The sequence below is a fragment of the Physella acuta genome, unplaced genomic scaffold (genome assembly GCF_028476545.2).
Source record: "Physella acuta isolate Inbredline_101_S28 unplaced genomic scaffold, ASM2847654v3 ptg000781l, whole genome shotgun sequence".
NCBI lineage: Eukaryota > Metazoa > Mollusca > Gastropoda > Physidae > Physella > Physella acuta.
The window spans coordinates 596311-614692 of record NW_026732299.1 but is presented as its reverse complement, the minus strand read 5'-3'; the positions used below and the strand labels follow the sequence as shown (position 1 = coordinate 614692).

The 18382-nt window shown below is 41.2% G+C and overlaps 1 protein-coding gene and 7 non-coding genes across 8 annotated transcripts; all 8 read left to right on the top strand.

The window, feature by feature from the left end:
• Positions 1-48: 48 nt before the first annotated feature.
• On the top strand, positions 49-164 carry LOC131950865 (U5 spliceosomal RNA). The gene has a single exon (XR_009388361.1). It is a non-coding gene; the product is annotated as a U5 spliceosomal RNA (small nuclear RNA).
• Positions 141-1479, top strand: LOC131950795 (vacuolar-sorting protein SNF8-like). The gene has a single exon (XM_059312980.1). It carries the CDS (start codon positions 217-219, stop codon positions 961-963), a length of 747 nt encoding a protein of 248 aa, XP_059168963.1. The 5' UTR covers positions 141-216; the 3' UTR covers positions 964-1479.
• A 1365-nt stretch (positions 1480-2844) lies between these two features.
• On the top strand, positions 2845-2963 carry LOC131950851 (U5 spliceosomal RNA). Its single transcript, XR_009388347.1, has one exon. It is a non-coding gene; the product is annotated as a U5 spliceosomal RNA (small nuclear RNA).
• Positions 2964-9252: 6289 nt separating this feature from the next.
• On the top strand, positions 9253-9371 carry LOC131950850 (U5 spliceosomal RNA). Its single transcript, XR_009388346.1, has one exon. It is a non-coding gene; the product is annotated as a U5 spliceosomal RNA (small nuclear RNA).
• Positions 9372-10116: 745 nt separating this feature from the next.
• LOC131950849 (U5 spliceosomal RNA) lies at positions 10117-10235 on the top strand. The gene has a single exon (XR_009388345.1). It is a non-coding gene; the product is annotated as a U5 spliceosomal RNA (small nuclear RNA).
• Positions 10236-10983: 748 nt separating this feature from the next.
• Positions 10984-11102, top strand: LOC131950863 (U5 spliceosomal RNA). The gene has a single exon (XR_009388359.1). It is a non-coding gene; the product is annotated as a U5 spliceosomal RNA (small nuclear RNA).
• Positions 11103-14333: 3231 nt separating this feature from the next.
• LOC131950864 (U5 spliceosomal RNA) lies at positions 14334-14452 on the top strand. Its single transcript, XR_009388360.1, has one exon. It is a non-coding gene; the product is annotated as a U5 spliceosomal RNA (small nuclear RNA).
• A 3434-nt stretch (positions 14453-17886) lies between these two features.
• On the top strand, positions 17887-18005 carry LOC131950848 (U5 spliceosomal RNA). The gene has a single exon (XR_009388344.1). It is a non-coding gene; the product is annotated as a U5 spliceosomal RNA (small nuclear RNA).
• The last annotated feature ends 377 nt before the right edge of the window (positions 18006-18382 follow it).

Here is an 18382-nt window from a genome sequence, read left to right as displayed (position 1 = left end):
TCCAGCTGATCCGGTTTAGGGCAGACCGGAAAATTTTCCCCCAGACAGACACTCTGGTTTCTCTTCACATCGAGTAAATCTTTCGCCTTTTACTAAAGATTTCCGTGGAAATTAGAGAGCTAAAATATCTAGACAGACTAGGTTCCAGATAATTTAGATATTGATACCTAGTCAAGTTTTAAGGAAGATAAAAACTTGTAATTAGATTAGATCAAAATGTCTAGGAGACCTGCAGGAGTAGCAGCTATTAAAAATAAAAATCTTGCCCAGGCTAAGTACAAAGATAAAGGTACTGAAATTGCTGAGAGTCAGTTTGCACAGATGGGAAAACAAATGGAAATGTTTAAACATAATCTTGAAGACTTTGCATCAAAACACAGAGAAGACATCAGAAAAGATCCAGAGTTTAGGCTGCAGTTTCAAGAGATGTGTGCCTCGATAGGCGTGGATCCATTAGCTTCAAGCAAAGGCTTCTGGGCTGAAATGCTGGGGGTAGGAGATTTTTACTATGAATTGGGAATTCAAATTGTTGAAGTTTGTATGGCAACGAGTAAAAGAAATGGAGGTTTAATTGGAATTGAAGAATTAAGGAGAAAAGTAGAAGCATCCAGGGGACGGAACTCACAAGCAATTAGCATAGATGACTTGTTGAGGTCAATCAAAAAACTGAAAATTCTGGGCAATGGGTTTTGTGTGCACAGAGTAGGAGAGAGTTATCTTGTCCAGTCCATTCCAGGGGAGTTAACTCTTGATCACACTATAGTTCTACAGCATGCACAGGAAAATGGTCATGTAACACAGTCAGGTCTTATCAAATCTTTACAATGGGAAAAAGAAAGAGCTAAACGAGCATTGGACTTCATGGTCACTGAAGGTCTGGCCTGGGTTGATGATCAAAGTGGAAGTGAGCGTTCATTTTGGTTTCCTAGTCTCATCCCAGATTTTTCCACTTCAGTCAGTTGATTAAACATTCAAACTTGTTCATACATTTTTTAAATGTACTTTGTGTCTGCTGAAACGTCTTTAAATTATTTAGGGTTGTCTATTTAAAAAAAAATTGGAGTTATACAAATATTTTGTCTTACTAGAACAAGAACATAATGTCTTTACATAGTTCCTTATTTTACCAATCTTTTGTTTTAAGTTCTCTTAAGACAAGCAAAACATTTCAACATTTCATCTTACGTATAACATAATAATTGAGTCTTTCAATCATAATACAGGAATGTATTATGTATTATATAATAATTATTGGTGAATTAATACAATACCTTTGTTCTTGTTTAATTTTCTTTTCTACTGTTAAATGTTGTTTGAATGACTGTTGCAGTCACTGTTAGTAGTGTTAGAATTGGCTGTTATGTTTTCCTTTGTTCCATTTTTTGTAATTTTTTTTAATGAGAATCTGTCATTTGATAATATAATTATAATTGATTTACGAAGTGAACAAGAATTTAGTATGAAAATATATTTTCTCTAAAAATCAAAAATCTGCATGCTATTGCTATTTAAAATTACCATATACTTTAAATTATGGGATACAAAATGTCAATTGTAAAAACAAAATATAGCCAGTAATTAATTGAAATCTAAAGCAAACCAGTGGTTTTAACATAGTTTTGTCACCATACTGTTTTGTTGTAAATTATTTCGTAATGCAACTATGATTCGCAAACTGTTTTTGTAAATGTATTTACTAGTAAATATCTGGTCATTAAAAAATAAGATGAAAATGTAATAAAGATCTTGTTGAGATAGGCTATTTAAATTGTCAATTTAAACTTTATACAAAAAAGTTGACTGTTTTTGTTAATTGCTAGGAAAATTGATATGAAAATTGGCACTCATATTACTTATATTATATAGTTTCATTGACCATTCTGTAATAAGATATATTAATTAGAACAATATATTTGTTTTCTCCTGTAAAAAAAAAATCTGGAATATTTCTGTTAATAAATAATAAACATTTAAAAAAAAAAAAAAAAAAAAAAAAAAAAAAAAAAAAAAAAAAAAAAAAAAAAAAAACTAAAGATTTCCGTGGAGAGGAGCATTATAATGAGTCTTAGAAGACTATTTTTCACGCCCTACGCTGTAGGGTGAATATTTCCAATGTAAACATGAGTGGGTGACTACATCATTTGTTTTTTTTAACCCTGGGATAGAAAATGAACCCTGCCGTTGGGAGGTTTCGTTTCCTTTGGCACGTTTTTCCGTGGCCTTGGACGGAACCGGACAACTCTTGTCCGATGGCCATGCATAATTAGTGAGTACATAAATCAAAAAAGATTTCAAATACGTCTAGGTTCAGTGCCGAATAACCAAATGAAAACCAACTACTGTTCTGTCTAGACTTTATTATTATTTTTTTTTTTTAAACAACTCACTCGTTTCGATTCCAACAAACAACAGTTCAGACTGCTGGCAGAACGACAACAGTCGGTCACGCGCCTCAAAGCAATGCTTCATTTTATTTTTTGTTAGTTGGGTGACGTGTACTTCCCCTAACAGTTTAGTCTCAAGAAAGCTAGGCGGCCCGCCATCGCATAATTTCAAAGGTACATGGGAGCTAAGTTGGATTGGTATTAAAGGGAGACAATCTTCTGTCATCGTCGGATTGGTTTGTAAGCGTTTGTCCACGGGTGGAATGCGCTCGCGGAGAAGGGAAACGTTGTCCACCGGACAGGTCTGAGTTCTGAACGATGTAGCCTAGCCTTCAGTACGACCAACACAGTCTCCGCGGCGAACTCTTTTTGTTTTCAGAGGCACATTGCTGTCAGCCGAAAACCATGCGATTTCAGCTGATCCGGTTTAGGGCAGACCGGAAAATTTTCCGCCAGACAGACACTCTGGTTTCTCTTCACATCGAGTAAATCTTTCGCCTTTTACTAAAGATTTCCGTGGAGAGGAGCATTATAATGAGTCTTAGAAGACTATTTTTCACGCCCTACGCTGTAGGGTGAATATTTCCAATGTAAACATGAGTGGGTGACTACATCATTTGTTTTTTTTAACCCTGGGATAGAAAATGAACCCTGCCGTTGGGAGGTTTCGTTTCCTTTGGCACGTTTTTCCGTGGCCTTGGACGGAACCGGACAACTCTTGTCCGATGGCCATGCATAATTAGTGAGTACATAAATCAAAAAAGATTTCAAATACGTCTAGGTTCAGTGCCGAAGAACCAAATCAAAACCAACTACTGTTCTGTCTAGACTTTATTATTATTATTTTTTTTTTTTAAACAACTCACTCGTTTCGATTCCAACAAACAACAGTTCAGACTGCTGGCAGAACGACAACAGTCGGTCACGCGCCTCAAAGCAATGGCGTCATTTTATTTTTTGTTAGTTGGGTGACGTGTACTTCCCCTAACAGTTTAGTCTCAAGAAAGCTAGGCGGCCCGCCATCGCATAATTTCAAAGGTACATGGGAGCTAAGTTGGATTGGTATTAAAGGGAGACAATCTTCTGTCATCGTCGGATTGGTTTGTAAGCGTTTGTCCACGGGTGGAATGCGCTCGCGGAGAAGGGAAACGTTGTCCACCGGACAGGTCTGAGTTCTGAACGATGTAGCCTAGCCTTCAGTACGACCAACACAGTCTCCGCGGCGAACTCTTTTTGTTTTCAGAGGCACATTGCTGTCAGCCGAAAACCATGCGATTTCAGCTGATCCGGTTTAGGGCAGACCGGAAAATTTTCCGCCAGACAGACACTCTGGTTTCTCTTCACATCGAGTAAATCTTTCGCCTTTTACTGAACGTGACCTAGTTTCAAGATTTGTGTTCATTTATATTTCGTGGACTGTGTTCTGTGTTTTAACTGTGACACATTTCAAACACCACAGTGTGTATGTCATCAACCATTAAACTTACCATCCCTGGCCTACCCACCAGCCTACACCTTCCAAGAACTTTAAAAGTTGAAATAAAGTTCAGAGCCGGAAGCACCATCCACGTGGATGATAGAGTTATCGAAATTGTAACTCAGGCTGTCACCAAAATAAACCCTGATGAGATTTTAAAAGTCTACAATCTAGGACGGCCCACAGAGTGGTACGTCACCCTTAAAAGTCAGGAAGTGTACACCACTCTCCACATGCGGGAATTCACCACCAATGACTACGGCATAACACAAGTGGTGTTTACCCACGTGGACAAGCCTGTGTTGTACGGTGAACTCCACTGGGTACCACCGACGTTTACCGAAGACACGGTTACAAAAATAGTAGAAAATTTCGTCATCCCCAACACCCAGATTACTGTTAAACCTCTCAGAAAAGGAGATAGATGGGCGGTAATCATCAACTCTAAGATGCCGGTTGAGAAACTACCCCATTATCTTGAAGTGGTAATGGGAGATCTTACCCACACCATGTTGCTTCTGTTTAGAGGCAGAAGGCAAAACTGCCATCTATGCCACACCAGCAGACATCACCCAGGCCAATGCAGAAGAGAAGATATCAGATCAAGGGATGACATCATCTTGACGGACGACAAAAAATACGTTGATGGGAAAGCTGTAGAGGAGGTGAGAATGATGGACAGACAAGATTCGACCGAAGAAGATCCCCTTAAGCCTACCACCTCATATGCGACCGCAGTAACCAAGACAACACCCATGACACATACAACAGAAGACACGACAACGCCATTGACACAAGAAACACCCACGGCATCACTGAGTCAAACAACGGATAACGCTAAACACACCGGCCAGTTCGCTGCGTTCATGCAAGGGAAAGCAGCCCTAACCATGAACCCCAAGGACCACTCAGCCAGGCCAAAACACACATCAGCTGATGACAAGGTGAAGACAGGCAAGCGACCCAGCGGTGACTCACCAAAACAACACACGGGGAAAAAACCGACCACTAGATAGATACATGCGACCTTACACCAACAAGAATGGCTAGTTCAACGAATAAAACTAATATAGGACAACTCACAATGATAACCATCAACATCAAGGGGGCAAAAAAGAAAGCTGATCTAATAATATCACTCATAAACACCTTCAAAACAGACTACATCCTTCTACAAGAAACTAATTTTAAAAATAAGTATAAGGCAGATAAATTTATAAGTAGCTTAGGCTTAGAAACAACTGAAGCATACCATAGTTTAGGAGAGAACTGCAAGGGAACGTCAATAATTAAAACATCAGACAAATACAAGACATTGCAAACATACACCGACGAGAATGGAAGACTGGTGATTATAACAGTCGGGGACAACAGCACGCAGTTCACCATTGTCAACATATACGCCCCCGTGGTCAAATTAGAACAAAGGCTCTACTACAAGCATTTGAAACGTACCCTGAAAAAAGAGTACAAGGACAAGCCAATCATTCTGGCTGGGGATTTTAATCTAGTGATAGACAAGAAAGACTTGATAGTTCAAAACGATAGAGAAGAAATACGAATGGCAGAGGACAGAGAACAAATCCAGTCATTAAACAAAATAATAGAGCAGTTCAATCTAGTAGACACATTTAGGAAGCTACACCCACATAAGATAGAGACAACATACTGTAGCCCGTCAGGGAAAAGTTACTCAAGATTGGACAGAGTATATGTCAACACAAACAACACAATTAGGAAAGTAGTACACCTGAAAAGAACTTTACAGTACACAGATCACAAGGCGACACTGGTGATGTTAAACTCACCAGTTAGCACACGTCAACGCAACACATACTGGAAACTAAACAACGCCCTTTTAACAGAACCTATATACATCGCAAATATAAAGGAAACGATAGCAAGATTCATAACCACTCAACCAAGCACTAATTTCATAGATCTTTGGGAAACTTTCAAAATTGAAGTCAAGGAAATATCCATTAGAATTGGAACATATTTGAAGAGCGAGAGACAGAATAAAGAGAAAGAATGTTTAGAGACCCTGCACATACTAAAATCATTCCATGCTGGTGAAGATGTAGTGGCAAAGTACGAAGACGAACTGGAAGAAATTAGGAAATATAAATACAAGGGAGCCTTAGTGAGGAGTAGGTTGGACATAGCAGGAACAGAAGACCCGACACACCACAACATAATACTCGAACAAATCACTCAGAAAAACAAAAACATTCAGTGTATCGTGGACAGGGACGGCCAGGAGACTACAGACGAAAGCAAAATCACTCAGGCGTTTCACCAATACTACACGAAGCTGTACAGGAAAGAGCAAACAAGGGGAGACAAGGAAGACGAGTACCTGTGTAACGCACGCCGCCTAGACGACACGGACAGAGAAAAACTGGATGAACCTATCACAATAAAGGACATCGAAGAAACAATACGACAGTTAAAAGACAACAAATCCCCTGGACCCGACGGATTAACGGCAGAATTTTACAAGTCTTTCACTGCAGAAATAGGGCAACTTTTGTTAAACACGTTCAACGACATGACAGACAAGAAAATGTGCCACGAAAACTTCAACAGATCGTTCATCACCCTAATCCACAAGCCAAACACTGACGAAAAACAGATGAAAAACTACAGACCTATATCGCTACTCAATACAGATTACAAGATTTTAACAAAAACGTTAGTCAGAAAGTTAGAGCCTTATCTCCACAAAATAGTGCACACAGACCAGCAATGCAGCATCACAGGAAGGAACATCTTAAACCATACGCACTACATTAGAGACCTCATCCAATATACACATGAAAAAGAAGCACAAGCCTTTTTACTGAGCCTTGACCAAGAGAAGGCTTTTGATAGAGTGTCTCACAGCTTTTTACTTAAAATAATAGAAGCCAATAATCTGGGGAATTACATATGCACATGGATCGACATTATTTACAGGAATGCTGTTAGTCACCTTCAAATCAACAGATGCATCACAAGACCGTTCCAGATTCAAAAATCTGTCAGACAAGGCTGCCCTTTGTCCCCTGTGTTATATATACTGACATTAGAACCCCTTTTGGAAAAAATTAGGCTCGACACACAGATTAGAGGAATTGACTGTCCAAACACGCAGAACAGAAAACTTTTTGCTTACGCTGACGACACGACATTTAGCCTACAGACAGAAAAATCTCTAATAGCTGTAATCAACCACTTCCAAGATTTCGGACAAGCAAGCGGCACGAAAATAAATTTAGACAAGACGCAAATCATGGGCTTAGGACGATGGAAGGAGAAGCAAACTTACCCTTTGAACTTGAAAGCGACTGACAGACTGAAAATTTACGGAATAATTTTTGAGAACGATCCCCATAGAAAACACGAGGAAACTTGGGAAAAGATGACTGACAAAATCAGTAGTAAACTAAACAAATATAAAAATAGCGCAACTACCATCTTCGGACGAGCGGCCATCGTTAACAGATATATAACACCCAAGTTGATATATGTAGCCACAACATCAACCGTCCCTAAAGCCACCATTCAAGGAATCAATCAAAAAATCAGAGAATTCATTTTTAAGAACACAGTCAGAACCATTAACCACTGCACGTTAATTCAAAATAAATTACAAGGAGGGATAAACCTACATGATATCCAAACCAAAATCAACTCACTCAGAATAAAACACGTCGGCAGAATAGTCAGTGACCCCCCAAATCATCCGCTAGCACATTACTATTTAGGACTTAGACTGAACAAAATACTCAAACATAATAATAGCACGCCGCATTTCGGAGGAGAGAAATTAAGCGCTTTCTACATTGAATGTCTAACCAGCCTGAAAGGGAACGAAAAATTCATACACGAAAACACACGGAAGACCTACTCACATCTGATAAAGAAACTAGCCACTCCACTACATAACAGAATCCAATGGTGCAAAATATACAGCGATATAGACACAACAGAGACTTTTAGAAATCTTCATAGGAAATCCATCACACCCAAAGCTAGGGAGATCACATACAGATTGATCTTCAATTTGACTCCGATCTACCAAATTATGCCAGCTAATAAGAAGAGAAACACAGGTTGTGTACTGTGTGGACAAGATATCAGAGAGACAGAAACCCATTTATTCCTAACATGTCCCACAATACAGATGGCTAAACGGGCGCTAGAAGAAGAAATCAAGGTAGATAATAAAGCCCTTACTATCGACGGGGCGATAACTCTAAATAAAGTACCCAAAAAGCCCGTGGCTGCAGAGAGAGACAAAAACATTTATGCCTTAGCGACATACAGACAGACTATCTGGCAAGCAAGAAACAAGGCGAAGTATGACAAGAAAAGATTTACCAACAAAACACTAAAGACAATTTTTTGTGAGAGTATGAACAAATATGTGTGAATGTTGAAGTCCACGTTTTTGTAGAAATGTATGCAACTGATGTCCTTGTATAACAAATATGTGTACAATGTTATGCTGATGTTGATGTAAATATTTTCAGAAATAAACTTTTATAAAAAAAAAAAAAAAAAAAAAAAAAAAAAAAAAAAAAAAAAAAAAAAAAAAAAACTAAAGATTTCCGTGGAGAGGAGCATTATAATGAGTCTTAGAAGACTATTTTTAGGGTGAATATTTCCAATGTAAACATGAGTGGGTGACTACATCATTTGTTTTTTTAACCCTGGGATAGAAAATGAACCCTGCCGTTGGGAGGTTTCGTTTCCTTTGGCACGTTTTTCCGTGGCCTTGGACGGAACCGGACAACTCTTGTCCGATGGCCATGCATAATTAGTGAGTACATAAATCAAAAAAGATTTCAAATACGTCTAGGTTCAGTGCCGAAGAACCAAATCAAAACCAACTACTGTTCTGTCTAGACTTTATTATTATTATTATTATTTTTTTTAAACAACTCACTCGTTTCGATTCCAACAAACAACAGTTCAGACTGCTGGCAGAACGACAACAGTCGGTCACGCGCCTCAAAGCAATGGCGTCATTTTATTTTTTGTTAGTTGGGTGACGTGTACTTCCCCTAACAGTTTAGTCTCAAGAAAGCTAGGCGGCCCGCCATCGCATAATTTCAAAGGTACATGGGAGCTAAGTTGGATTGGTATTAAAGGGAGACAATCTTCTGTCATCGTCGGATTGGTTTGTAAGCGTTTGTCCACGGGTGGAATGCGCTCGCGGAGAAGGGAAACGTTGTCCACCGGACAGGTCTGAGTTCTGAACGATGTAGCCTAGCCTTCAGTACGACCAACACAGTCTCCGCGGCGAACTCTTTTTGTTTTCAGAGGCACATTGCTGTCAGCCGAAAACCATGCGATTCCAGCTGATCCGGTTTAGGGCAGACCGGAAAATTTTCCGCCAGACAGACACTCTGGTTTCTCTTCACATCGAGTAAATCTTTCGCCTTTTACTAAAGATTTCCGTGGAGAGGAGCATTATAATGAGTCTTAGAAGACTATTTTTCACGCCCTACGCTGTAGGGTGAATATTTCCAATGTAAACATGAGTGGGTGACTACATCATTTGTTTTTTTTTAACCCTGGGATAGAAAATATACCCTGCCGTTGGGAGGTTTCGTTTCCTTTGGCACGTTTTTCCGTGGCCTTGGACGGAACCGGACAACTCTTGTCCGATGGCCATGCATAATTAGTGAGTACATAAATCAAAAAAGATTTCAAATACGTCTAGGTTCAGTGCCGAAGAACCAAATCAAAACCAACTACTGTTCTGTCTAGACTTTATTATTATTATTATTTTTTTTAAACAACTCACTCGTTTCGATTCCAACAAACAACAGTTCAGACTGCTGGCAGAACGACAACAGTCGGTCACGCGCCTCAAAGCAATGGCGTCATTTTATTTTTTGTTAGTTGGGTGACGTGTACTTCCCCTAACAGTTTAGTCTCAAGAAAGCTAGGCGGCCCGCCATCGCATAATTTCAAAGGTACATGGGAGCTAAGTTGGATTGGTATTAAAGGGAGACAATCTTCTGTCATCGTCGGATTGGTTTGTAAGCGTTTGTCCACGGGTGGAATGCGCTCGCGGAGAAGGGAAACGTTGTCCACCGGACAGGTCTGAGTTCTGAACGATGTAGCCTAGCCTTCAGTACGACCAACACAGTCTCCGCGGCGAACTCTTTTTGTTTTCAGAGGCACATTGCTGTCAGCCGAAAACCATGCGATTCCAGCTGATCCGGTTTAGGGCAGACCGGAAAATTTTCCCCCAGACAGACACTCTGGTTTCTCTTCACATCGAGTAAATCTTTCGCCTTTTACTAAAGATTTCCGTGGAGAGGAGCATTATAATGAGTCTTAGAAGACTATTTTTCACGCCCTACGCTGTAGGGTGAATATTTCCAATGTAAACATGAGTGGGTGACTACATCATTTGTTTTTTTTAACCCTGGGATAGAAAATGAACCCTGCCGTTGGGAGGTTTCGTTTCCTTTGGCACGTTTTTCCGTGGCCTTGGACGGAACCGGACAACTCTTGTCCGATGGCCATGCATAATTAGTGAGTACATAAATCAAAAAAGATTTCAAATACGTCTAGGTTCAGTGCCGAAGAACCAAATCAAAACCAACTACTGTTCTATCTAGACTTTATTATTATTATTATTATTATTATTTAAACAACTCACTCGTTTCGATTCCAACAAACAACAGTTCAGACTGCTGGCAGAACGACAACAGTCGGTCACGCGCCTCAAAGCAATGGCGTCATTTTATTTTTTGTTAGTTGGGTGACGTGTACTTCCCCTAACAGTTTAGTCTCAAGAAAGCTAGGCGGCCCGCCATCGCATAATTTCAAAGGTACATGGGAGCTAAGTTGGATTGGTATTAAAGGGAGACAATCTTCTGTCATCGTCGGATTGGTTTGTAAGCGTTTGTCCACGGGTGGAATGCGCTCGCGGAGAAGGGAAACGTTGTCCACCGGACAGGTCTGAGTTCTGAACGATGTAGCCTAGCCTTCAGTACGACCAACACAGTCTCCGCGGCGAACTCTTTTTGTTTTCAGAGGCACATTGCTGTCAGCCGAAAACCATGCGATTCCAGCTGATCCGGTTTAGGGCAGACCGGAAAATTTTCCCCCAGACAGACACTCTGATTTCTCTTCACATCGAGTAAATCTTTCGCCTTTTACTAAAGATTTCCGTGGAGAGGAGCATTATAATGAGTCTTAGAAGACTATTTTTCACGCCCTACGCTGTAGGGTGAATATTTCCAATGTAAACATGAGTGGGTGACTACATCATTTGTTTTTTTTAACCCTGGGATAGAAAATGAACCCTGCCGTTGGGAGGTTTCGTTTCCTTTGGCACGTTTTTCCGTGGCCTTGGACGGAACCGGACAACTCTTGTCCGATGGCCATGCATAATTAGTGAGTACATAAATCAAAAAAGATTTCAAATACGTCTAGGTTCAGTGCCGAAGAACCAAATCAAAACCAACTACTGTTCTGTCTAGACTTTATTATTATTATTTTATTTTTTTTAAACAACTCACTCGTTTCGATTCCAACAAACAACAGTTCAGACTGCTGGCAGAACGACAACAGTCGGTCACGCGCCTCAAAGCAATGGCGTCATTTTATTTTTTGTTAGTTGGGTGACGTGTACTTCCCCTAACAGTTTAGTCTCAAGAAAGCTAGGCGGCCCGCCATCGCATAATTTCAAAGGTACATGGGAGCTAAGTTGGATTGGTATTAAAGGGAGACAATCTTCTGTCATCGTCGGATTGGTTTGTAAGCGTTTGTCCACGGGTGGAATGCGCTCGCGGAGAAGGGAAACGTTGTCCACCGGACAGGTCTGAGTTCTGAACGATGTAGCCTAGCCTTCAGTACGACCAACACAGTCTCCGCGGCGAACTCTTTTTGTTTTCAGAGGCACATTGCTGTCAGCCGAAAACCATGCGATTCCAGCTGATCCGGTTTAGGGCAGACCGGAAAATTTTCCCCCAGACAGACACTCTGGTTTCTCTTCACATCGAGTAAATCTTTCGCCTTTTACTAAAGATTTACCTCGAGCAAATCTCCATGTCATCCCCTAGCCTGATGACCTATGCAAAAATTGTCGAAACCAGCAGAGGGGTTGCGCCCTCGGATGTTCCCCCTGGGTCGAGAGACTTGGGGAGGAGCCACCCGGACTACGGTTCGGGTGGCTTAATGAAATCCAGGGCCCAACCCTTTTCAGCTACAAGTTCAACCACTCTAACGATCGAGTTACCCGAGGAAGACAGTCCAGACCTGTTTCCCGGCCAACCGAACACAGTCATGCAGATTGAAATCCAGACAAATGGGCACCCAAACCTTAGAGGGCATATCATCAGGAAACTGGTTAGCCCTCACCAAATTCTACTAATGAATTACGGCCGCAGCGATACTTGGTACTTTTCGTCTGACAAGTTCAACGTAGCAACAATGGACAAAACGAGTAAACAACATGGACCCTATACTCTGCACTTTACGATTTATCACAAAGACAAAGTCAATGGTACCCTCAGGTGGGTCCCGCCAACTTTAGGAAACGACGCCCTACTAAAAGCGCTAAGAATCATCAGCAAAAAAGAGCCAACAGTGAACAACATTCCTTTCACAAACAACCGCAGCTTCACCATATTCTCAGACACACCGAGCATCATACCACACTACATCAAATTCAATTACAAAAACAGACCGGTCAACATACTCGTGGCCATACCAGGCAGACGTCAAGCTTGTCAATCATGCGACTCAACTCAACACTGGACAAGCCAATGCCTCCTATCCCCACCAATAGCTGAACCAGAGCCAATTAGAATCACACCCCCTCCGCAGCAGCCAACAGCATCCCAAAATCAAACGAACCAACAAGTTGAACCAACCGCAAAACCCAATGATCAACTCACAACACAGGATACAGCAAAAACTGCACCAACACAACTCGTGCTCCCAATAGCACCTTCAAACTCATCAGGGAAAGCAACAACCCCAAGCACAACTGCAGCTCAAACCCCAACCAAGAACTCCCCAATATCTCAAAACAAAGAAATAAAAAACCCAACTACTGGAACAGACCAAGGCCCGTCATCGAAAAGGAAGAGTGAAAATAGCCCCACGGAGCAAGAAAATAAAACCAAAGAACAAAAATGCGAGGAGGAATCTTATTACGACTGTGACTACTGTACTGAACACTTCCCAACAGGGAAGGAAGCGATACAACACGAGAACACAACACATACGAAGCTGAAACGATGCACCATCTGTAAAGACCGAAAAATACACAACAACATAGGAACCCACTATCGGACTTCTCACAAAAATGCAACCATCATACAGTGCATCCCATGCGAAATATACCTCACCGAAGAAGGCATGAAGGCGCACATGGCACATCATCACCCTATGTCTTAACTAGAAACAATTTTAGACGTTTTGTTCAGTATTAAATTTGAACATGCTTAATCTAAGAATTTTTGAAATACAACAAATATTAGACGTTTTGTATATCATTGTTAAACGTTTTGTATTAGTCACAATTGAACTGATATTTTATGCATTAATGTTATACTATGTATTACATTATGTTTTAAAACATGCAACCTATCCATATAACGGAAGGAATTATATTAAAAAAAAAAAAAAATTTTACTAAAGATTTCCGTGGAGAGGAGCATTATAATGAGTCTTAGAAGACTATTCTTCACGCCCTACGCTGTAGGGTGAATATTTCCAATGTAAACATGAGTGGGTGACTACATCATTTGTTTTTTTTAACCCTGGGATAGAAAATGAACCCTGCCGTTGGGAGGTTTCGTTTCCTTTGGCACGTTCTTCCGTGGCCTTGGACGGAACCGGACAACTCTTGTCCGATGGCCATGCATAATTAGTGAGTACATAAATCAAAAAAGATTTCAAATACGTCTAGGTTCAGTGCCGAAGAACCAAATCAAAACCAACTACTGTTCTGTCTAGACTTTATTATTATTATTTTATTTTTTTTAAACAACTCACTCGTTTCGATTCCAACAAACAACAGTTCAGACTGCTGGCAGAACGACAACAGTCGGTCACGCGCCTCAAAGCAATGGCGTCATTTTATTTTTTGTTAGTTGGGTGACGTGTACTTCCCCTAACAGTTTAGTCTCAAGAAAGCTAGGCGGCCCGCCATCGCATAATTTCAAAGGTACATGGGAGCTAAGTTGGATTGGTATTAAAGGGAGACAATCTTCTGTCATCGTCGGATTGGTTTGTAAGCGTTTGTCCACGGGTGGAATGCGCTCGCGGAGAAGGGAAACGTTGTCCACCGGACAGGTCTGAGTTCTGAACGATGTAGCCTAGCCTTCAGTACGACCAACACAGTCTCCGCGGCGAACTCTTTTTGTTTTCAGAGGCACATTGCTGTCAGCCGAAAACCATGCGATTCCAGCTGATCCGGTTTAGGGCAGACCGGAAAATTTTCCCCCAGACAGACACTCTGGTTTCTCTTCACATCGAGTAAATCTTTCGCCTTTTACTAAAGATTTCCGTGGAGAGGAGCATTATAATGAGTCTTAGAAGACGATTTTTCACGCCCTACGCTGTAGGGTGAATATTTCCAATGTAAACATGAGTGGGTGACTACATCATTTGTTTTTTTTAACCCTGGGATAGAAAATGAACCCTGCCGTTGGGAGGTTTCGTTTCCTTTGGCACGTTCTTCCGTGGCCTTGGACGGAACCGGACAACTCTTGTCCGATGGCCATGCATAATTAGTGAGTACATAAATCAAAAAAGATTTCAAATACGTCTAGGTTCAGTGCCGAAGAACCAAATCAAAACCAACTACTGTTCTGTCTAGACTTTATTATTATTATTTTATTTTTTTTAAACAACTCACTCGTTTCGATTCCAACAAACAACAGTTCAGACTGCTGGCAGAACGACAACAGTCGGTCACGCGCCTCAAAGCAATGGCGTCATTTTATTTTTTGTTAGTTGGGTGACGTGTACTTCCCCTAACAGTTTAGTCTCAAGAAAGCTAGGCGGCCCGCCATCGCATAATTTCAAAGGTACATGGGAGCTAAGTTGGATTGGTATTAAAGGGAGACAATCTTCTGTCATCGTCGGATTGGTTTGTAAGCGTTTGTCCACGGGTGGAATGCGCTCGCGGAGAAGGGAAACGTTGTCCACCGGACAGGTCTGAGTTCTGAACGATGTAGCCTAGCCTTCGGTACGACCAACACAGTCTCCGCGGCGAACTCTTTTTGTTTTCAGAGGCACATTGCTGTCAGCCGAAAACCATGCGATTCCAGCTGATCCGGTTTAGGGCAGACCGGAAAATTTTCCCCCAGACAGACACTCTGGTTTCTCTTCACATCGAGTAAATCTTTCGCCTTTTACTAAAGATTTCCAATCATGTCATCTCCTAGAGAACTGACATATGCAAATATAGTCCACATCACCACAGGGGTTGCGCCATCGGATGTTCCCCCTGGGTCGAGAGACTTGGGGAGGAGCCACCCGGACTACGGTTCGGGTGGTTTAATGAAATCCAGGGCCCAACCCTTTTCAGCCACAACTGCCATCCTGAACTTTCCTGATCAAGAATGTCCGGAACTCTACACTGCTGATTCGCCAACCATTCAAGTAACCATCCACTCAACAGGACAACCCAACCTGAGAGGACACATCCTACGTCAGCTTATTAGCGACCAACAAATCCTGCTCCTCAATTATGGAAGAGCAGATACGTGGTATTTCTCTTCGATCACCTTTGACGTCACCAAGCTTCACAATACCCACAAAACATACGGCCCCTACACACTATACTTCTCACTACACGAAAAAGACAAAATAAACGGTACCCTTAGATGGGTCCCACCCACACTCAGCGATCACACACTCATACAAGCACTACAGCCTTACAGCAACAAACAACCAATCATAAACACAATTCCTCACACCAATAACCGCAACTTTTCCATATACACTGACAGTCCAGCAACCATCCCCCACTACATACAAATAAACTACAAAAACAAATCACTCAACATTCTAATAGCCATCAAAGACAGAAAGCAAGCCTGCCAAACCTGCGCATCTACATCGCATTGGACCAATCAATGCCATGTCCTCAACCCAGAGACAATGCCCAGGAATCAACCATCAACACAAACAGCGGCACCACCTACTCCACAACCTCCCATGCCAGCCACACCGCAGCAAACATTGGTAACCCCTAACCTGTCGAACCAAAAAGCGATCCCAAGTACGGCTTACCCGAAGTCACCAACTACATCAACAAAACTCCAAAACACTGGAGAAACACAAAGCCCAGATTCAGAAATAGATAACACCACGTCAATGAAAAGAAAAAATGAAATCAGCCCCACAGAACAAGGAAAATTAACAAAAAAACCCGCGAATCAAATCTTCGATCGCCTGACAAACACCTTAGAAACTCAGCCACAACAAGAAACTACCACTGAACCAATTCAAATTCCCAAACCTTTAACTCCTGGAAAAGACAAGAGCTGCGGTTATTGCTTTCACAGTTTCAGTACTGCCAGCGAGTGTAAAACACATACAAAAACTTCCCATCCTGATACGAGTAAATGCCCGCATTGCAACAATCTGATCAAGAGCAGAGGAGCAATAAAGCACCACGTACTAAAACACCCAGACACCGCTGTCTTCCAGTGTGGATACTGCCTAACAAGTCTATACACCAAATACGACATAGAAAAACACCTCAACGACCAGCACCCCGACAACGACCCCTGCCACAATCAAATATTCTACATCCTCAACCCAGACAGATCCATTTCGTACATATATGCAGACGACAGAACATAAACAGCGAGAAGGACAACTCTTCAAATATGACACGCTGTACTCACCACTTAAACAAGTTTTGGCAATCCCTCCTCATCCGGTTTCCAACACTATCATTTTACTTTAACCCCTTTTACTGATTATCCCTTAAAATTTTGTATAACAACATATATAAAACAAATATGATAACCATGTACATACTTATTATTAATACGCTCATCCGTACAAAATGGTTTCATTAGATGATAAAATTTAGTAAAAAAAGGTGTATACATTTGTAAATTCATCTTGATATGTTTTTTTTAAGAACATTTAGAAAAATGTAAAATATGCTGATGTTGTTGCACTTGTTTTAAATTGCAAATAAAAAAAAAAAAAAAAAATTTACTAAAGATTTCCGTGGAGAGGAGCATTATAATGAGTCTTAGAAGACTATTTTTCACACCCTACGCTGTAGGGTGAATATTTCCAATGTAAACATGAGTGGGTGACTACATCATTTGTTTTTTTTAACCCTGGGATAGAAAATGAACCCTGCCGTTGGGAGGTTTCGTTTCCTTTGGCACGTTTTTCCGTGGCCTTGGACGGAACCGGACAACTCTTGTCCGATGGCCATGCATAATTAGTGAGTACATAAATCAAAAAAGATTTCAAATACGTCTAGGTTCAGTGCCGAAGAACCAAATCAAAACCAACTACTGTTCTGTCTAGACTTTATTATTATTATTATTATTTTTTTTAAACAACTCACTCGTTTCGATTCCAACAAACAACAGTTCAGACTGCTGGCAGAACGACAACAGTCGGTCACGCGCCTCAAAGCAATGGCGTCATTTTATTTTTTGTTAGTTGGGTGACGTGTACTTCCCCTAACAGTTTAGTCTCAAGAAAGCTAGGCGGCCCGCCATCGCATAATTTCAAAGGTACATGGGAGCTAAGTTGGATTGGTATTAAAGGGAGACAATCTTCTGTCATCGTCGGATTGGTTTGTAAGCGTTTGTCCACGGGTGGAATGCGCTCGCGGAGAAGGGAAACGTTGTCCACCGGACAGGTCTGAGTTCTGAACGATGTAGCCTAGCCTTCAGTACGACCAACACAGTCTCCGCGGCGAACTCTTTTTGTTTTCAGAGGCACATTGCTGTCAGCCGAAAACCATGCGATTCCAGCTGATCCGGTTTAGGGCAGACCGGAAAATTTTCCCCCAGACAGACACTCTGGTTTCTCTTCACATCGAGTAAATCTTTCGCCTTTTACTAAAGATTTCCGTGGAGAGGAGCATTATAATGAGTCTTAGAAGACTATTTTTCACGCCCTACGCTGTAGGGTGAATATTTCCAATGTAAACATGAGTGGGTGACTACATAATTTGTTTTTTTTAACCCTGGGATAGAAAATGAACCCTGCCGTTGGGAGGTTTCGTTTCCTTTGGCACGTTTTTCCGTGGCCTTGGACGGAACCGGACAACTCTTGTCCGATGGCCATGCATAATTAGTGAGTACATAAATCAAAAAAGATTTCAAATACGTCTAGGTTCAGTGCCGAAGAACCAAATCAAAACCAACTACTGTTCTGTCTAGACTATATTATTATTATTTTTTTTTTTTTAAACAACTCACTCGTTTCGATTCCAACAAACAACAGTTCAGACTGCTGGCAGAACGACAACAGTCGGTCACGCGCCTCAAAGCAATGGCGTCATTTTATT